The sequence below is a fragment of the Hemitrygon akajei genome, unplaced genomic scaffold, assembly GCF_048418815.1.
Source record: "Hemitrygon akajei unplaced genomic scaffold, sHemAka1.3 Scf000197, whole genome shotgun sequence".
Taxonomy (NCBI): Eukaryota; Metazoa; Chordata; class Chondrichthyes; order Myliobatiformes; family Dasyatidae; genus Hemitrygon; species Hemitrygon akajei.
This window is the reverse complement of record NW_027332082.1, coordinates 228,364-245,795: the sequence shown is the minus strand read 5'-3', so window position 1 is coordinate 245,795 and position 17,432 is coordinate 228,364. Positions and strand designations below refer to the sequence as shown.

The 17,432-nt window shown below is 46.4% G+C and overlaps 1 protein-coding gene across 1 annotated transcript; it reads right to left on the bottom strand.

The window, feature by feature from the left end:
• Positions 1-1,216: 1,216 nt before the first annotated feature.
• On the bottom strand, positions 1,217-15,436 carry LOC140724365 (uncharacterized). The gene is made up of 5 exons (XM_073038812.1): positions 15,390-15,436; positions 14,545-14,611; positions 11,598-11,659; positions 11,313-11,478; positions 1,217-4,305 (listed from the first exon to the last, which is right to left on the bottom strand). The coding sequence occupies exon 5, from the start codon at positions 3,909-3,911 to the stop codon at positions 2,016-2,018; it is 1,896 nt and encodes a 631-aa protein (XP_072894913.1). The 5' UTR covers positions 3,912-4,305; positions 11,313-11,478; positions 11,598-11,659; positions 14,545-14,611; positions 15,390-15,436; the 3' UTR covers positions 1,217-2,015.
• Positions 15,437-17,432: the final 1,996 nt, after the last annotated feature.

Genomic DNA, 17,432 nt, shown 5'->3' with positions numbered 1-17,432 from the left:
ATACACATAAACTTCTCATAAGCAAATTCCATAAAAGTCTGGTTGATAGATTCCCTCAAATATCTAAACTTCTGCCTGTATGCTTCTGGAACCAACTCGTAAGCTTTGAGCACAGCCTGTTTCACTATGTCATAATCAGCTATTTCATCAACTGTCAAAGCAGAATAGGCTTGCTGAGCCTTCCCCTTAATTACACTTTGTAAGAGAATAGGCCATTTTATTTTTTGATTTGTTAAGAGGAGTTGTGGTTTCTTGATTATATTTATAACAGCATAACATTCTACTTCAAGTCAAGTCTAATCACTAATATTGTCATTTCGACCATAACTGCTGGCACAGTACATAGTAAAAATGAGACAACGTTTTTCAGGACAATGGTGTTACATGACACAGTAAAAAAACTACTTATCTGATTTTCTCAATATATACTTATTTGCCGTTTATACGTCCTTCGTATTATCTGTTTGCTAAAACCTCCGCTGATTTGTATTTTTTATTGGAAAATCAATACAAAGATTGAAAAATGAATGAAATGAGAATAGGCCAACCCTCGTTTGGCCACTTTAAACTCTGAGCAACCTTCTCAAAACGCTGAAAGTATTTATCAACCTCTGCCTCGTCAAACGCAGGTACCAATTTAACTTTCCGACTGGCCTCAAACTTATCACCAGAATACCTTTCCTGCAAACTTTCTATCCTTTCCAGCTCGAGCAGCCTCTGTCTTTCTGCTTCCTCGTTCTATTTTTCTGCCTCTCTGGCCTCAAATTGCCTTTACCTTACCGTAGCTTAAATCTTTAGATTTTCTAACTTCTACGGGATCTAAGGCTCACGAGGTTTACTTTCAGGAAACACCTCCAACTCCTCCACTTTAACCCTCCCGCAGATACATAATGTTCAGCTATTATCCTCTGCATCTGTGCCCTCCTCATTGTCGATTTCACCTTAGCAAGTTTTAACCTTCTAGCAATACTCAACAACTCAATACTTCTGGCGTCATCTAATGCCTCAGAGATTGGCGCTTCCACAATCCTATCAGCATCCGCTGTTGATTTTCCACACACAAATAAATCAAATGGGATTTCCCCAATGAAATCGATAATAAATCAATCAATACGCCCCAAATGAGTACATATTTCGGATGCAGGCCCCAATTTTATTACGAACCATATCACTTTAGAAACAAACAAGCGGCAATAGAGTTCAAACTGGAGTCTGGTTTTTATGTAAAAACCACTGTCTTTATTAGTATCTACTTATTATATAGAAACTTGAGCAAGATAAACAAAAGTTAACAGGGTAATGTGTATATGTGTGTATAAATTTAACTCCCAAACTATTGAGATTAGGGGAATCGAGGCTTGGTAATGTATGAAAGTTCAGTTCATTCATGGAATAGGTGATGAAAGAGATATTTGTAATCCAGGTTAAATGTCGAGAGAAGGCAATTATGTCGAATTCCATAGGTTCCACGGTGGTAAAACGAGAGAACAGTCGCTGTAGATTTTAACCGTCGTTCCAAATCCACATACAAATGATTACCGAAAGTGACTTGTCACAAGGCGTATTGTCTTCAAGTGTATTACCACACCACACCCAGACAAGGGGTAACGCATCAGTGGTCTTCACAGGATACCCCAAATCAGATCCACTCTCATGGATCAAACGAGATGACCACCACACATTCGATGTACTTTATGCCGAATCGATAATTAACCCACCCTTGTGGGCATAGGAAAGTCACAAATAGTGACCCTTGGCTACTAGTTCCTTTCTGTCGACTGTTCCATTTCCACTCCTTCGTTTCTGCCTGACTCTGAGTGTCTGTGTCCTCGGTTAATACTAAACAAGCTGCGAACGACTTAAACAAGTTGCAAGTCAGACTCTCTCTCTCTCTCTTATAAAATAACAGTCCACAGCAAACGAAACCTAAGGATTCATAACAACGACCACTCCCTAGTGTGAACTGACTGGTGTGCCAGTAGTTGGGATGACTGAATGAATCCTTTCCCACATTCTTAGCAGCTGAACGGCTTCTCTCCAGTGTGAACTCGCAGATGACTCTGAAGGCTGGATGACTGAGTGAACCCCTTCCCACATTCTGAGCAGTTGAATGGCTTCTCATCAGTGTGAGCTCGATGATGAACCAGTAAGTTGGATGACTTAGTGAATCTCTTTCCACAGACGGAGCAGATGAACGGCTTCTCCCCAGTATGAACTCGCTGATGACTCAGTCGGGTGGATGAGTGAGTAAATCCCTTCCCACAGACCGAGCAGATGAACGGCTTCTCCCCAGTGTGAACTCGCTGATGACTCTGTAGGTGGGATAACCGAGTGAATCCCTTCCCACAGACTGAGCAGGTGAACGGCCTTTCCCCAGTGTGAACTCGCTGGTGAGTCTGTAGGTTGCATGACAGAGTGAATCTCTGCCCACATTCTGAGCAGGTGAACGGCTTCTCACCACTGTGAGCTCGATGATGTACCAGTAAGTTAGATGACAGAGTGAATCTCTTCCCACAGACGGAGCAGGTGAACGGCTTATCCCCAGTGTGAACTCGCTGATGACTCTGTAGGTGGGATGACTGAGTGAATCTCTTCCCACAGACTGAGCAGGTGAACGGCTTATCCCCAGTGTGAACTCGCTGATGACTCAGTAGGTAGGATGAACGAGTGAATCTCTTCCCACATTCTGAGCAGGTGAACGGCCTCTCCCCAGTGTGAACTCGCTGATGACTCAGTAGGTCGGATGAACGAGTGAATCTCTTCCCACATTCTGAGCAGGTGAACGGCTTCTCCCCAGTGTGAACTCGCTGATGACTCTGTAGGTTGGATGACTGAGCGAATCTCCTCCCGCAGTCCGAGCAGGTGAATGGCCTCTCCCCAGTGTGAACTCGCTGATGACTCAGTAGGTCGGATGAATGAGTGAATCTCTTCCCACATTCTGAGCAGGTGAACGGCTTATCCCCAGTGTGAACTCGCTGATGACTCTGTAGGTGGGATGACTGAGTGAATCCCTTCCCACATTCGGAACAGGTGAATGGCCTCTCCTCAGTGTGAACTCGCTGATGACTCAGTAGGTAGGATGAACGAGTGAATCGCTTCCCACATTCTGAGCAGGCGAACGGCCTCTGTCCAGTGTGAACTCGCAGATGACTCTGAAGGCTAGATGACTGTGTGAATCCCTTCCCACAGTCCGAGCAGGTGAATGGCCTCTCTCCAGTGTGAACTCGCTGGTGTCTCTGTAGATGGGATGAGTGAGTGAATCCCTTCCCACATTCTGAGCAGGTGAACGGCCTTTCCCCAGTGTGAATTCGCAGATGACTCTGAAGGCTAGATGACTGTGTGAATCCCTTCCCACAGTCCGAGCAGGTGAATGGCCTCTCCCCAGTGTGAACTCGCCGGTGTCCCTGAAGATGGGATGAGTGAGTGAATCCCTTCCCACATTCTGAGCAGGTGAACGGCTTCTCCCCAGTGTGAACTAGCTGATGACTCAGTAGGTGAGCTATCTGTCTGAATCCCTTTCCACATTCTGAGCAGGTGAACGGCTTCTCCCCAGTGTGAACTCGCTGATGACTCTGTAGGTTGGATGACTGAGTGAATCTTTTCCCGCAGTCCGAGCAGGTGAATGGCTTCTCCCCAGTGTGAACTCGCTGATGACTCAGTAGGGTGGATAAGTGAGTGAATCCCTTCCCACAGACTGAGCAGATGAACGGCTTCTCCCCAGTGTGAACTCGCTGATGACTCAGTAGGCTGGATGACCGAGTGAATCCTTTCCCACAGTCTAAGCAGGTGAATGGCCGCTCGCCAGCGTGAGTTGACTGATGTCTCAGTAGGGGAGTTAATTTAGTGAATCCCTTCCCACAGTCCGAGCAGGTGAACGGCTGCTCTCCAGAGTGAACTCTCTGGAGAGCCATTATGTGAGATGACCGAGTAAATCCCTCCCCACAAATTCAGCAGATGACCTGCCTCTGCCCAATGGAAACTGACTGTTGTGTCCACAGGTGGGATAACCGACTGAATCTCCTCTCTCACAAAGAACAGGTGAACGTTCTTGCCCAGCGTGAATTTGCTGATGTAACTTCAATTGAGGTGACCGAGTGAATCCATTCCCAATGTCTGAGCAGGTGAACGGCCTTTCTCCTGTGGAAAATGACCGGCTTGACAGTTGGCCAGATGACCTAGTGGATCCCTCCCCACAGTCTGAGCAGGAAGGACGGACGACTCCACTTTATAAATATCTAATAGAGACAGCAAAATTGGCGTGCCGTGTTTGAGATTCCTGAAGACAAATTCCTTCTCGTTTTTAACCTGTAAAAAGATTTACAAAATCCATCAATGGGTGTAGTACAACATTTCAGATGAGATCACTTTAGTGGCCAAGGTGTGATCTGACATCACACTCTGGCTTCTCCCAAAGACAGTGTCTCATCCAATTTACTATCTCGTCTTGAATGCTGAGTGACCGAACCTTCTGGATCAACCTCCCATATGAGACTTTGCAAAGTGCCTTCCTAACGTCCATGTAGACAACATCTACTGCCTTGCCTTCATCCACTTCACTGATAACTTCCCCGAGAGACTCTATAAGATTGGCTAGACATGACCTACCATGCACAAAGCCATGCTGTCTATTTTTAATCAGTCCACATCTATCCAAATACTTTTATCCAGTTCCTGCATATACTTTCCTATAACTTTCCCAGTACTAATGTCAGACTCACCAATGTACAATTTGATAGATTATTTTTAGAGTCTTCCTTGAACAGCAGAACAACATTGGCTGCCCTCCAATCCTCCAGTCCCTCACCTGTCACTGAGGATGATTTAAATATCTGTGCTTGGGCCGCTACAATTTCTGCACTTGTCATCCGTAGAGTCACAGGGAACAACTTGTCAGGCCCTGGGGATTGATCCACACTAATTTGCCTTAAGACAGCAAACGCCTCCACCACTGTAATCTGTACAGGGTCCATGAAGCTTTACCTCACTTCTATAGACTCTGTGTCCATCTCCTGTGTAAATACGGATGAGGAAAAACTCTCCCACATCTATTTTGTCTCCTCATATGGATTACCATTCTGATCTTCGAGAGGATTAATTTTTCCCTTGCAATCTTTTTGCCCTTAACATATCTGCAGAATCCATTAGGATTCTCCTTCACCTTGTCTGCTGGGGCAACCTCATGCCTTCTTTTATTTCTTTCATAAGAGTTCACTTGAATTTCATGTAGTTCATAAGTGCCCCATTTATTCCTCTCTGCCTGTACATGGTCTGAACGTCCTTTTTATTGATCTGGGAGAGGAAAGTCAAAGGGGTGATAGAGCTGCATGCTGGGAGGTGGGGTAGGTGGGGGTAAACTAAAGTTGCAGGGGGAATGGGAGCCTGAATGGTAGTGGAGAGGTTGTGGAGACAGTTATTGTTCAGTCCTCAGACAAAGTCAGGAATAAAAACGTTGAGCATGGTGCAGTGAATATGCTGAGCCCTGAATAGTACAGTACAAGGAGCAGCGTAGGAAAGGTGGATGTGTTCAGGACATGGATCAACACCTGGAATCAACACTAGGATCTGGCAACTGTGGACTGGGACAGGCTGCTTTATGGCAAACGTGTGCTTGGTAAATGGGAGACCTTCAAAGTAAAATCTTGAAAGTACAAAGCGGGTATGTGCTTGTCAGAATAAAAGGTAAAGATAGAAGCTATAGGGAAAACATGGATTTCAAGAGATATTGAGACCCTGGTGAAGCACAAAATGAATGGAGTTGCATAACAGGGATAGGCAGGCAGTTTCTTATGGAGCATAAGAAATGCAAGAGAACACATAAGAAGTAAATCAGGATGTCTAAAAGAGGATGTCTAAAATGTGTGGGAGTGCCACACATTGATTGGGACTTCCATACTGTTAAAGGTCTAGATGGGTTAGAGTTTGTGAAATGTGTTCAGCAAAGTTTTCTAAATCAATATATAGATATACCAACTAGGCAGGATGTAATATTAGATCTCCTATTAGGAAGTGAGTTAGGGCAGGTGACGGAAGTGTGTGTAGGGGAACACTTTGTTTCCATTGTTCATAACGTCATTAGTTTCAACTTGATCATGGATAAAGATAGATCTGGTCCTCGGGATGAAGTTATAAACCGGAAAAAGAGCCAAATTTGAAGAAATGAGAAAGGATCTAAAACGCGTAGATTGGAACAAGTTATTCTCTGGCACGAATGTGATTGGTAATTGGGAGGCCTTCAAAGGAGAAATTTTGAGAGTGCAGATTTTTTTTTGTTCCTGTTAGGGTTAAAGGCAAAACGAACAATTATAAGGAACCTTGGTTCTCGAGGGATATTGGAACTCTGATAAAGGAGAAGAGATATATGTATAACATTTACATGCAACAGGGAGGAAATAAGATGCTTGAGGAGTATAAAAAGAGTAAGAAAATACTTAAAGAAATCAGGAGGGTTAAAAGAAGACATGAGGTTGCTTTGGCAGTCAGGGTGAAGAATAATCCTAAGAGCTTCTACAGGTATGTTAAGAACAAAGGGATAATAAGTGATAAAATTGGTCTCCTGAAGATCAGTGTCGTCGGCTATGTATGGAACCAAAAGAAATGGGAGAAATATTAAATGTTTTTTTTTTGCATCTGTATTTATTAAGGAAACTGGAATGGAGTCTATGGAAACAAGGCAAACAAGTCGGGAGGTCATGGAACATACAGATTGAAGAGGAGGAGGTGCTTGCTTTCTTGAGGTAAATCAGAGTAGATAAATCCCCTGGACCTGACAGGGTATTCACTCGGACTTTGAAGGAGACTGGTGTTGAATTTGTAGGGGCCCTGGCAGAAATATTTATAATGTCGATATCCACGGGTCAGGTGCCGGAGGTGCTCTTGTAGTTCCATTGTTTAAAAGTGGGTCAAAAATTAAGCCGGGAAATTATAGGCCGGTAAGTTTGACATCAGTAGTAGGTACATTATTGGAAGGAGTACTAAGAGATAGGGTCTACAAGTATTTGGATAGACAGGGACTTATTAGAAAAAGTCAGCATGGCTTTGTGCATGGTAGGTCATGTTTAACCAATCTATTAGCGTTTTTTGAGGGAGTTACCAGGAAAGTGGATGAAGGGAAGGCAGTGGATGTTGTCTACATGGACTTCAGTAAGGCTTTTGACAAGATCCCACATGGGAGGTTAGTTAGGAAGATTCATTTGCTAGGTATACATGGAGAGATAGTATATCGGATTAGACATTGGCGCAATGGAAGAAGTCAGAGAGTGGTAGTGGAGGATTGCTACGCTGAATTGAGGCCTGTGACTAGTGGTGTGCCACAGGGATCAATGCTGGGTCCATTGTTCTTTTCCATCCATATCAATGATCTGGATGATAATGTGGCAAATTGGATCAGCAAATTTGCTGATGATACAAAGATTGGAGGTGTAGTTGACAGTGAGGAAGGTTTTCAAAGATTGCAGAGGGTTGCAGGAATGGGCTGCAAAAATGGCAGATGGAGTTTAATGCGGACACGTGTGAGGTATTGCACTTCGGAAGGTCAAACCAAGGTAGAACATACAAGGTAAATGGTAGGACACTGAGGAGTGCAGTAGAACAGAGGGATCTGAAAGTATAGATTCATAATTCCCTAAAAGTTGCGTCACAAGTAGATAGGGTTGTAAAGAGAGCTTCTGGTACATTGGCCTTTATGAATCAAAGTATTGAGTATAAGAGTTGGAATGTAATGGTGAGGTTGTATACGACATTGCTGAGACCGAATTTGGAGTATTGTGTGCAGTTTTGGTGACCTAATTACAGGAAGGATACTATAAGGTTGAAAGAGTGCAGAGAACTTTTACAAGGATGTTGCCGGGACTTGAGAAACTGAGTTACAGAGAAAGATTGAATAGGTTAGGATTTTATTCCCTGGAGCGTAGGAGAATGAGGGTTGATTTGATAGAGGAGTATAAAAGTATAAAATTATGGTGGGTATAGATAGAGTGAATGCAAGCAGGCTTTTTCCACTGAGGCTAGGGGAGAAAAAAAAAACAGAGAAGTTTAAAGGGAACATGGCGGGGAGGGGGGGGGGGGCTCTTCACACAGAGACTGCTGGGAGTGTGGAATGAGCTGCCAGATGAAGTGGTGAATGCAGGTTCACTTTTAACATTTAAGAAAAACTTGGGACAGGTATATGGATGTGAGGGGTATGGAGGGATAAGGTCCAGGTGCAGGTGAGTGGGACTAGGCAGAAAAATGATTCGGTACAGCCAAGAAAGGCCAAAAGGCCTGTTTCTGTGTTGTAGTGTTCTTTGGTTCTACGGATCTAGCCATCCAGGAGTATATTAAAAAGACCCTATCGTTTCCACCTCCATCAGCGCCATCGACAGCCCATTCCACGCACACCATTTTCGTAAAAAAAACTACCCCGACATCTCCTCTGTACCCACTTACAAGCTCCTTAAAACTATGCCCTCTCGTGCTAGCCATTTCAGCCCTGCGAAAAAGCCTCTAACTATCCACTCGATCAATGCCTCTCATTATCTTGTATCCCTCTATCAGGTCACCTCTCCTCCTCGGTCGCTCCAAGGAGAAAAGGCGGAGTTCACTCAACCAATTCTCATAAGGCCTGCTCTCCAATCCAGGCAACATCCTTGTAAATCTCCTCTGCACCATTTCTAGGGTTTCCACATCCTAGTGAGGCGACCAGAATTGAAAACAGTACTCCAAGTGGGGTCTGACCAGGGTCCTATATGGCTGCAACATTGCCTCTCGGCTCTTAAACTGAATCCCATGACTGATGAAAGCTTCTTAACCACAGAGTCAACCTGCGTAACTGCTCTGAGTGCCTTATGGACTCGGACCCCAGGATGCTGCTGATCCTCATATACAAAGACCATTAACGAGGATCTGGAACCCAGAAATATCCCAGTTACAAACGGCACTTGCCATTTCAGTATTGTTGATGTATGTATAGTATGGGATGAGGTGGAGAGCGCGGGGTGTGACGGGAGGGAAGGAGAGAGAGAGAGAGAGAGGGAGGAAGGGAGAGGGGAACAGGGGTGTGTTGAGAGAGAGTGAGAGAGAGCGAAGAGGGGGAACGCTTAGGACGAGCGGTGCATTTAGAGGGTGAGAGAGAGGAGAAGACAGTGTGGGATACGGATGCCAACAGGGAGATTGCTTGGGAGAGCGAGGGGGAGAGGGTAGGACATTGGGAAAGAGATAGCGAGGGAGAGGGTTAAAAATGGAGGAGGTTACAGACAGGCAGAGGTGAGAAAGACGAGTTTGAGTGAGTTGAGAGGGTGCATGAGAGAGAAGGAGATGGAGAGGGGAAGACAGAGGGTGACTGAGATTGGGAGTGGGATGACAAGTGATAGGGGTAGAGACAGGGATTGTGGGATAGGAGAGAGAATGGAAGAGTAAGAGAAACAGATGGACAGAGGGGAGAGAGTGTGAGAGAAATTAAAACAGGCATGAGAGAGTGAAGAGATGAAGAGAGACGAGAGAAGAGTACGATTTGTTAATAGAGGAGTAGAGACATTGGTGAGAGCAGAAAGCGAGGAAAGGGTGATAGAGAGGGGCGATGATAAGGAAGGGGTGAGGGAGAGGCGAGACGGTGAGGGCGAGAGGGAGAAAAAGTAAGGGCTGGGGTAGAGGGCTGGATGATGAAGGGGGACTGGGAGGAGGGAGTGGTGAGGGAGAGGTGGTAAGTAGCCAGGGGAGAGAGAGAAAGGCGAGGAGATAGTGTGTCTGATTAGAATTGTTAGACTAAATATTTATTCAGTCCGCTGTTGCAGGGTCGTTAATCACATATGTTCACATGTCACCGAACAAATCCACCATGCAATTACGTTTCCAAGCCGGGAGTTTTACCGCGTACGGTTCGGGTCTCCATTTCCGACAGCGGGGAGTTTGACCGAGTACGGTTCCGGTCTCCATTTCCGACAGCGGGGAGTTTGACCGAGTACGGTTCCGGTCTCAATTTCCGACAGCGGGGAGTTTGACCCCGTACGGTTCTGGTCTCCATTTCCGACAGTGGGAAGTTTGACCGGGTACGGATCAGGTCTCCATTTCGGACAGCGGGGAGTTTGACCGCGAACGGTTCGGGTCTCCATTTCCGACAGCGGGGAGTTTGACCGCGTACGGTTCCGGTCTCCATTTCCGACAGCGGGGAGTTTGACCGGGTAAGGTTCTGGTCTCCATTTCGGACATCGGGGAGTTTTACCACGTACGGTTCTGGTCTCCATTTCAGACAGCGGGGAGTTTGACCATGTCGTGTTCCGGTCCCCATTTCGGACAGCGGGGAGTTTGACCGCATAAGGAGACCTACTGCAATTCGCAGGACGATGTCAACCGCAGCTAATGCCGGGGTGTTTCCTGTTCAGATGACGTGAGAAAGGTGTTGATCTCAGGTTTGTGTAAATCAAGGGCTGGTTGCAGTGGGAAAGGGCCGGGCCCGAGCCGGACAGCTGGAGGCTCCGGGCTCTCCAGTTTTGCATACCTGGTTTTTAGTTTTGCACTGAGTCGAGATTGTGGGATCAGTTTGCTCTGATTCCCCAAGCTGGGAGGGTGGACGTGGGTGAAGGGGTCCTGTCTATGTGTCGGTGTGGGGTGAATGGTCAGAAGGGTGTGGGGCCACTGGGGGGATGGAGGGTGGTTGGGGTACTGTGGGTGATCGGAAGTAACATGACATGGGTGGGTGGGAAAGGGGTAAATTACGTTGTCAACGAGGGTGGATCTGGTCCATTGAATCAGACAGCTCAGCTCACGTGTCCTTTCAGGAGGCCACAATTCTGTCTTCATCTTAATTACTGACTAATCTTCCTGTTAACATTGAGTTTGTTACAGAGCCCCAGGGTCTGCCAGCAGATGATTGGTAGGAGGCAGAGGGTGAGAGGCTGTTTCATGAACTCGAGTCCCGAACTTAGTGACGTTCCCTGGGGTTATGCCCATTGCTACTCGTCATCTAGGTCAATAATTTAATTGAGAAAGTATAGGGTATGGGTAGAGAGTTTGCAGCAAGTTCAAACAATTGCTCTTTTTGAAAGACAGTCAGTATAAACACTCTCCTCTCTTTCCCTCTCCCCACTCAGAACTGACCAAAAGTTACTTCAGGAGATGCAAGATCTAGAACTGAGTAAACACTGTGAGTGAGAGGGACTGGTTTTAAACGACTGTGCTGCTCGAAGCATATTACCCGACCTGGAGTGATTGGAACTGGGTCTGACAGAGGCATAACTGTTACTTCTGGGCACATTCAGTCTCACTCCAACTATTTCCTACCTTCCTTTGTACAGGTATGTAATGTCTAAAGGACCAGTATTTGAGTAAATGAGACTCACCAAACTTTGTCCTAACTAAATCCTGGTATCTCCGAGTCAGATGGGTCCTCTCCAGTTCATTCTCTCAATCCCCGGGCTGGTACACTTGTTGCTGTCCCCTCGTCTTCAGCTGTGGTTTGCTTCCAGTTGGGTTTTTCTTCCAATAAATCTTTCACCGCAGGTCTAACTTTAACATGAAAGATAATGAAGTACATTATCAATAAAAAGGAGGACCAAACTTTTCTACTAAATGTTACTAAAAACATTTAAACTTTGAAGGCAGATGTAATGATCTCAGTGAACAACCTTTTATTGAAACCTCACACATCACAGAACGATATGGGATAAGAAGGAGCCATCATACAGTCCTGGTAAGACATAAGACACAGGAACAGAATTAGGTGATTCGATCCATCTGGTCTTCCCCACCACTCAAACATGTCTGAGATTGATTCCAACACCATATTCCTGCCTTCCTCCTGCAACCCTGAAGTGACTTAGCAATCATGAATATGTAATCTTGTCATAAATACACTCAATGGCACCATCAACCTACCTCTGCGGCAACAGATTCTACAGATCAGACAGCTTTTGGCCATTTTTGTTCTCATCTCAATTTTAAACAGAAGCATTTTTATTCTGAGATTGTGCTGTAAGATTACAGACACTCCGTCTGATGGAAACATCCTCTCCATGACCACTGTATCCAGGCTTTTCAGCATTCAGTAGGTTTACTTACCACACTTCCCCCCACCACCACCCCCTTCGACCCTCTGAACTCCATTGAGCACAGGTCCAGAACCATCAAATGCTCCTCATACATAAAGCCAATTATTCCTGTGATTATTCTTGTAAACCTTCTTAGCAATAACTGCACTGAACACATTTCCTGGAATAACAGACAAATTGGTACCAGGATAATTCGCAGGGAAAAGTTGTGCTTTCTTTAATGTTCTACTATCACAGATGAGTCATTTCCATTCCCAGGTTAAAACAGGTCCATTTCAGGAAATATAAACCAGTCCAGGGTGAATGTAATAAAAAGAAACTGGAATTACCAGAAACTCTAAGCAGGTAAGGAACACCTGGGGGGAGAGGAACAAACTTTACAATTCAGTTTAATAATGTTTTGTCAGAATGACTTCAAACGTTTACAGTTTTTAGTGCAGATCTCCAGCAACGTGAGATTCTGCCTGATTTCCACCGAGTGACAGACAGGTGACAGTGGGGGGGGGGGCGGGAATTTCCAAACACAGTTTGAACACCAAAACTCACGAGTCTATTTCTATTGGTGTAAACACAGATCAACACATTTACTCATAGCCTCTCCCTGTGAGGATGGACTGGTAACCCATCTTCTCCTCAGTAGCAGTCTTTGCTTCCAAAGGAACTCCAGAAAAAAAACCCATCTGATCCCAGACCAGGAATACTCTCTCAACACCTCTAAAGTCCAAGCAGCTCGATTCCTGCGTCCTTTTTACCTGGATCAAAAACTGTGATATCCACTTCCCAACCTCACAGGGTCAAACAGCTGAACCTGTCATTTAAAAACCCTGAGAGTCTCACACATCGTCCCCCACCCATCTCACAATCCCGGATTTCCCCACAACCAATGTCCAGCTGCTCGAAATATCTGCTTCATTGCAGAAGGACGACTATCCAGCCCCATCTGTAGAAGCACAATCCAATGTTAAAGTTAAATCATCCACAGTTCCATATGGCTGGAACGCTGATCACAGGATTATAGCCCAAGTACCAATTCTCCCAGTACTCTTTGGTGCCAGTAAAATGCGGCAGTGTGTCAGCCCGTCACTGTTCATAAACTAGCACCTCCACACCAATGCACAACAGAACTGGGACCTGATGACCCTCCGGCATTCCAGCTAACAATAACCGATTCTGGAAATGACTCAGCGAGGCCGAAGGTACAAAAGAACACTTCACAATGAAGACAAGGGTTGGAGGAAAGTTTGCTGATATATAACATTGAGGAGGTGGGATACAAGGCGGACTGAGGATGATCCGGATGGTTGATGTACATCACTGAAGCAGGGTTGGGGGGTGTGAGGAGACTGGACAGAGGTTGAACAAGATGAGCAGATGGAACCAGGTGGCAGAAGGGATCAAGGACGATCACTGATGTTCCTCCAGCAACACATAGGTACTGAATGAATAGTGCATACTATTGTACAAAAGATTCTAAAATGACAGAATTAGCAAAAATAACAAGAACTTTGCCAGATATACTTTGACCCTCACCAAAATTTTATCAACATGCCATAGAAATCTTCCCATCCGGACACTTCACGCTTTGCATGGTAACTCAACTCTGCTCCACCACTCAACCATGGCTGATATTTATTTCAACACCATATTCCCTCCTTTTCCATTTCGTAACGTTTAAGCTAAAATTGTAATGGCTGCCTTTACACTTCCTTGTGCTGCATTCAACAAATTCTCTGGTATTTCCTGGTAACAAAAACAAAATTCAGAAATAACTCAGTAAGTCAAAATACTTCACAATGAAGACAACGGTAGGAGAAAGATTGTTGATGAATAATCATTGGTGGGATACAGGCCGGACAGAGGTTGAACAAGATGGTTGATATTTCTCATTGAGATGATGAGATACAGGCCGGGCAGAGGTTGAACCAGATCGGCAGGGGATGAGCAAATGGAGCCAGATGGGAGAATGGGATGAAGGGCGATCTCTGATGTTCCTGCCGCAATACACAGACCCTGAAATAATAGTACGCACTAGTAGATAACAGATTCCAATATAACAAATCAAAAAACAAACAATAAGAACTTTGGTATATGTCCTTTTCTACTCTACACACTTTTTCAATGCACAGCAGAAAGTATTCCATCCCGATTCTTCATATATTCGTATGGCTACTGCTCTTCCTTTAACTGAATAAAATAGCGGAGAACTGTGGACACAGCTGAGCACATCATAGATACCAACCTCCCCTCCGTGGACTCTGTCTACACTTCTCACTACCACAGTAAAGCAAACAACATAATGAAAGATCCTCACAACCTTGGACATTCTCATTTCTAATGCCCCATAGGGGCGAAGAGAAAATAAAACAGAAACATTCCACCAGGCACAAGGACGGTGTCCATTCTGCTGTTAGAAGCGAACAGCGTGATGAGTGGACTCGTGACCTCACAGTCTAAATCGATGTGACCTTGCAGCACACATCTACCTGCACTGCACTTTCTCTGTAACCAGAATGATTTATTTTACCTCAATGTACCACTGCAATGTATTGATCTGTGTGGAGAATACCGGAGACACGATCTTCACTCTACCTCTGTACATGGAAAACAAAACAAAGATTCCCCATTTCAATCGTGTGGAAATATTAGACAGCCTGGGTTGCTTCTTTGGAAATTCCGGAGGGAGTGTGCACAATTCAGAGAAACTCAGGTAAATGAAAAAAATACTTAATTCTTGCATTAATAGGGCCAGATATCGGGAAACGCTGTCAGTATTTTGACAAGTCGTAGTCATGGAAAGAAGACGGATGTAAACTTCCCAGCCCCCCGGGAGGACGTGAGAGATCTGGATCTCACTGTCCTGTCTGAACGGGGAAAGATGGAACTACTCATACACATGGAGGAGTCTCCCGAGGGTGTGATTACTCTGTTTAACCCTCGAGTCTGCAAGAACAAAACAGGCCGAACGGCCGCTTCCAGCGAGCTGGAAATATGTAAAGCAATTATCGACCCCAGGCGTCGATCCAGGTGAAGTTTGGATCCGATACCGGGCAGGGTGATGGAGGTAAAGTTCCCCAGGTACATCTTAATGGATGGGTTCAGTCTCGGCATCAACACCTCATCCCGCTCCTGGGACCAGAACACGGGGGGCTGAGCGGCGGCTCATCTCAGTCGGTTCGGTGTGAAGGTCCCATAACCCGGACCGACCACGACAGGTTGTGTCCAGGAAGTCGGACGAGGCCGCCAGTTCAGGGAAGTTAACGGGACTCTCTGCCCAACATCAGGTTTCCCTCCCCCGGGATCGGCTTCAGTATTCACCGATGTGAAATTGTCAGTTGCGTTCAACCCCTAGTGACCGGCCTCAATACTCACCGATGAGAACTTGATCAATTTGTCCCACAGACAGCGATCGTTCCTCCGGCTCCCAGCAGACGATCCGCTTCAACAGAGAACGGAACGAAAACCCCGCCCATCCGGAAACGGTGAAACGGGGGCGGGGCCTCGGAAGCGAAAACCTGAGATACTGCAGATCTGCGTCTGAAATGGGAGCGAGAAACTGGATCACGTGACGGGTGGAGGGTCTCCCACCTGAACCGGTGACTCTGCTCCTCGCCCCTCACACGCTGCCCGAACTACCTGCCGCATCTTACACCAGCTACATTTTTGATTTTTCCTGCTGTACCTTCCCGTCCCCATCTCTCCATCCCCCGGTTCTCAGAGTTACGGGTTTGATTCACATCCCGGTCCGATCCACAATTCCCAGCCGATTTGTGCAGGTTTCATTGAAGTCGCTTCTATTTTTATAAACACTAATTCCTAATCACATTCCTCCGGGGCCTCACTGGACAGGAACACGGAAACATCAAGTGAGAAACAGCAGCACCAACACCGTCAGCAAGATGGCGGCTGCTCTCCCTTCCTAGCAACGTATTTCTATCCACTCCTCGATCCCGTTCGGTCTCCACGCATCTGCTGTCCTCTGTCACTATTTCCACCTTTCCACTTCCCCGTCACCTGGATTCACTGACTCCCCAGTTACTGCCCCGTCCCGACCCCTCACCTCTTTTCTCTATTTCCCGTCCATTCTGAGTCCAGAGGGAGGGTCTCGGCCCGAAATGTTGACGGTCCATTTCCCTCCACAGATGCCACCCGACCCACTGAGTTCCTCTGGCGGTTTGTTCTTTGGTCTATATAATCCGTGTTAGTATGGGGAGCGGGATTTTACACCAAATACTCTGCAGATGCTGGGGTCAAAGAAACACGCACAACACGCTGGAGGAACTCAGCAGGTCGGCCAGCAGCCGTGGAAACGAACAGTCAACGATTCGGGCCGAGACCCTTCGGCAGGACTGAGAGGGAGGGGGCAGAGGCCCTATAACGAAGGTGGGGGTAGGGTAGGAAAGAGATGGCTGGTAGGTTCCAGGTGAAAAAGTAGTAAAGGGAAAGATCAAGGGGTGGGGATGGGGAAGCAGAGAGGTGATAGGGAGGAAAGGTAAAGAAGGTAAAGCACTATGTGTAGTAGAAGCAGGCAGAACGATGAGAGAGGTGATAGGCAGCTGGAGGAGGAGGCAGAGTGAAACTGGGATGGAGCCACATGCAAAAATGTTTTTCCCTATTCCCAGTTCCTCGGTCTCCGCTGCATCTACCCCCGGGACAAGGCTTTCCATTCCAGGACATCTCTAATTTCCTCTTTATTTAAGAATCGTGGTTTCCCTTCTGCCGTCATCAATGATGCTCTCACCCGCACCTTCTCCATTTCCCGCACTTCGGCCCTCACCCCATCCTCCCTTCACCACAACAGGATCCCAGTTCCCCTTGTCCTGACATACCACCCCACCAACCTCCGGATCCAGTATATTATACTCCCCGACTTCCACCACTTTCAACAGGACCCCACCACTAAGCACATCTTTCCCTCTCTACCCCTCTCTGCTTTTCGCAGGGATCGTTCCCTCCGCAACTACCTGGTCCCCACGTCCCTCCCCACAGATCTCCCACCTGGTACTTATCCTTGCCAGTGTAAGTGCTACAACTGTCCCTACACCTCCTCTCTTACCACCATTCAGGGCCCCAAACAGTCCTTCCAGTTGAGACAACAATTCACTGGTGAGTCGGTTGGGGTCATTTATTGCACCCGGTGCTCCTGCTGCGGCTCTTCCACATCGGCAAGACCCGACGCAGATTGGGGGACCGCTTCTTCGAGACAGGATCTCCCGGTTCCCATTCACTTCAACTCTGCTTCACATTCCCATTTGGACACGTCCATACATGGCCTCTTCTACCGCCATGATGAAGCCAAACTCAGGCTGGAGGAGCAACACCTCATATACCGACTGGGTAGTCTCCAGCCCCTTGGCATGAACGTTGAATCCAAAGCAACACACACAAAATGCTGGAGTATCTCAACACAACACG

Coding starts and splice junctions, on each gene's coding strand:
- LOC140724365 (XM_073038812.1), bottom strand. CDS start 3,911: ATGGCTCTCCAGAGAGTTCACTCTGGAGAGCAGCCGTTCACCTGCTCG.